Source organism: Morone saxatilis, unplaced genomic scaffold (genome assembly GCF_004916995.1).
Source record: "Morone saxatilis isolate NCDOM2014 unplaced genomic scaffold, NCSU_SB_2.0 Contig16, whole genome shotgun sequence".
NCBI lineage: Eukaryota > Metazoa > Chordata > Actinopteri > Moronidae > Morone > Morone saxatilis.
In genome coordinates this window covers 6135761-6137718 of record NW_023339718.1, presented here as the reverse complement: position 1 = coordinate 6137718, position 1958 = coordinate 6135761, and the positions used below count along the sequence as shown (strand labels likewise).

At 44.8% G+C, this 1958-nt stretch overlaps 1 protein-coding gene across 1 annotated transcript in view; it reads left to right on the top strand.

The window, feature by feature from the left end:
* The window catches only part of ccnh (cyclin H), a 5279-nt gene that overhangs the window by 393 nt on the left and 2928 nt on the right, over positions 1-1958 (top strand). The window contains exons 2-6 of the mRNA XM_035658177.1: positions 23-159; positions 418-540; positions 646-719; positions 1238-1451; positions 1558-1721. Coding sequence (XP_035514070.1) covers positions 43-159; positions 418-540; positions 646-719; positions 1238-1451; positions 1558-1721 — 692 coding nt within the window. The 5' untranslated portion in view covers positions 23-42. The remainder of the gene's footprint in view (positions 1-22; positions 160-417; positions 541-645; positions 720-1237; positions 1452-1557; positions 1722-1958) is intronic.

Genomic DNA, 1958 nt, shown 5'->3' with positions numbered 1-1958 from the left:
TCTCTCTCTCTCTCTCTCGCAGCAGTAACAGCAGCAGCAGCCATGTTCCACAACAGTTCACAGAGGAAGTACTGGATCTTTAGAAGTGAAGAAGAAGTGGAGCACATGAGACAAAAGGCCAATCAGAAGTTCCGGAACAAGACAGTAGAGAGCGGGAAGGTAAACGTACAGAGAACAGCGAGCAGAGACACTGTGCTGCTGTAGGACAGTGACCTCACCAACTCCTGTCTGTCTGTCTCTCTCTCTGGCTGCTCACCACTCATCTGTCTGTCTGCTTCTGTCTCTGTCTCTCTCTCTCTCTGGTCTGTCTCTCTCTCTCTGTCTGTCTCTCTCCCCTCCTCTGTCTGTCTGTCTGGCTCTCTTCCCCCTTCTCTCTGTCTGTCTGTCTCTCTCCCCCTCTCTCTCCCCCTCTCTCAGCCTGGGGTGAGTGAGTCCACCTTCCTGGAGCGTCATGAGGAAGAAGTCTTATTCAGACACTATGAGAGGAGGCTGCTGGACTTCTGCAACGCCTTCAAGCCTGTAATGCCCAAATCTGTAGTGGTATGTATGTTCATCCGTTCATCTGTTCATCTGCGTCAGAACAACACGACCGCTCCTCCCTGACCTCCCTCTAGATGTGTGACCCAGGTGTGTCTCACTGTGCAGGGTACAGCCATCATGTACTTCAGAAGGTTCTACCTGAACAACTCCATCATGGAGTACCACCCCAGGATCATCATGTGAGTAGTGTTGATCATGGGGGGGGGGGGGGGGGTTAACAGTGATGGATGTTATTCAATGGGAACATATAATCTGTCCTAGCTGAAGGGGGCAGTAGTTGTTGAACTAGAACATGAATTTAATAGTTTGCCTTTAATTGTGTAAATGCTGGGAGCAATATGATTTGGTGCAGATATCTAATGTTGCCACCGTTATTAGGACTTTCAGTTTTGATCAGTAGTTTGTTTGTAATTTTACCACATACATTTATCTTTTAGCTCTACTTAAGAAGTTCTATTTGGAGAATAAGTCAGTTTAACACTATTTTATTTAAGTTCATAAATGTACCCATCAGTCCAGGATCAACTCAATGTTACTGAAGATGTTCCTTTTTTGGTGTAAAATAAAATGTCTCCTTTAGGAATCGTTTTCCTTATAATCATTTCAACTTAACTATTACACAAGATATGCATAAAATCACCAGATTGCTTTGTTTTCCAGTCTATTGTACCTGTTAACACTCACCTTCCTGTTTCAGGCTGACGTGTGCATACCTGTCCTGTAAAGTGGACGAGTTCAACGTGTCCAGCACCCAGTTTGTGGGGAACCTTCTGCAGGAGAGCCCGGCAGGGCAGGAGAGGGTTCTGGAGCAGATCCTGGAGTATGAGCTGCTGCTCATCCAACAGCTCAACTTTCACCTGGTGGTCCACAACCCCTACAGACCCATGGAGGGCCTGCTCATCGACCTCAAGGTAGGCACACTCCTGGAGAGCTCATAAACTGCTGCTAATCTAGCGAGTTCATATTATTTGTCCTGTCACATGTGGCTTATTATATCTTCATAATTTCACCCCTCAGACAAGATACCCTACGCTGGAGAGCCCAGAGTCACTGAGGAAGAGCGCTGACGACTTCCTGACACAGGCAACCATGACAGACGCAGGACTGCTGTTTCCTCCCTCTCAGATCGCTCTGACAGCTATTCTCAACAGCGCATCAAGAGCCGGCCTCAGCATGGAGAGGTGCGTCTGTAGGTGTGCTCAGGTTAAAACAAGGACTACAAAAGTAAAGAGATCTTTTAGTAATAATAAATATCATTGTATTTCCTTAAATTATCTGAGAATTTGGAGCTTTTTACAACAGCTTCAGTAATATTTAGTTTTTTTTTTTTAAATGGTCAAACTGCAAACACATTCAGATACATTGATAAAGTAGGACTCTAGGTATATATTGTATTTAAAATATTTTGAGTTTATTTT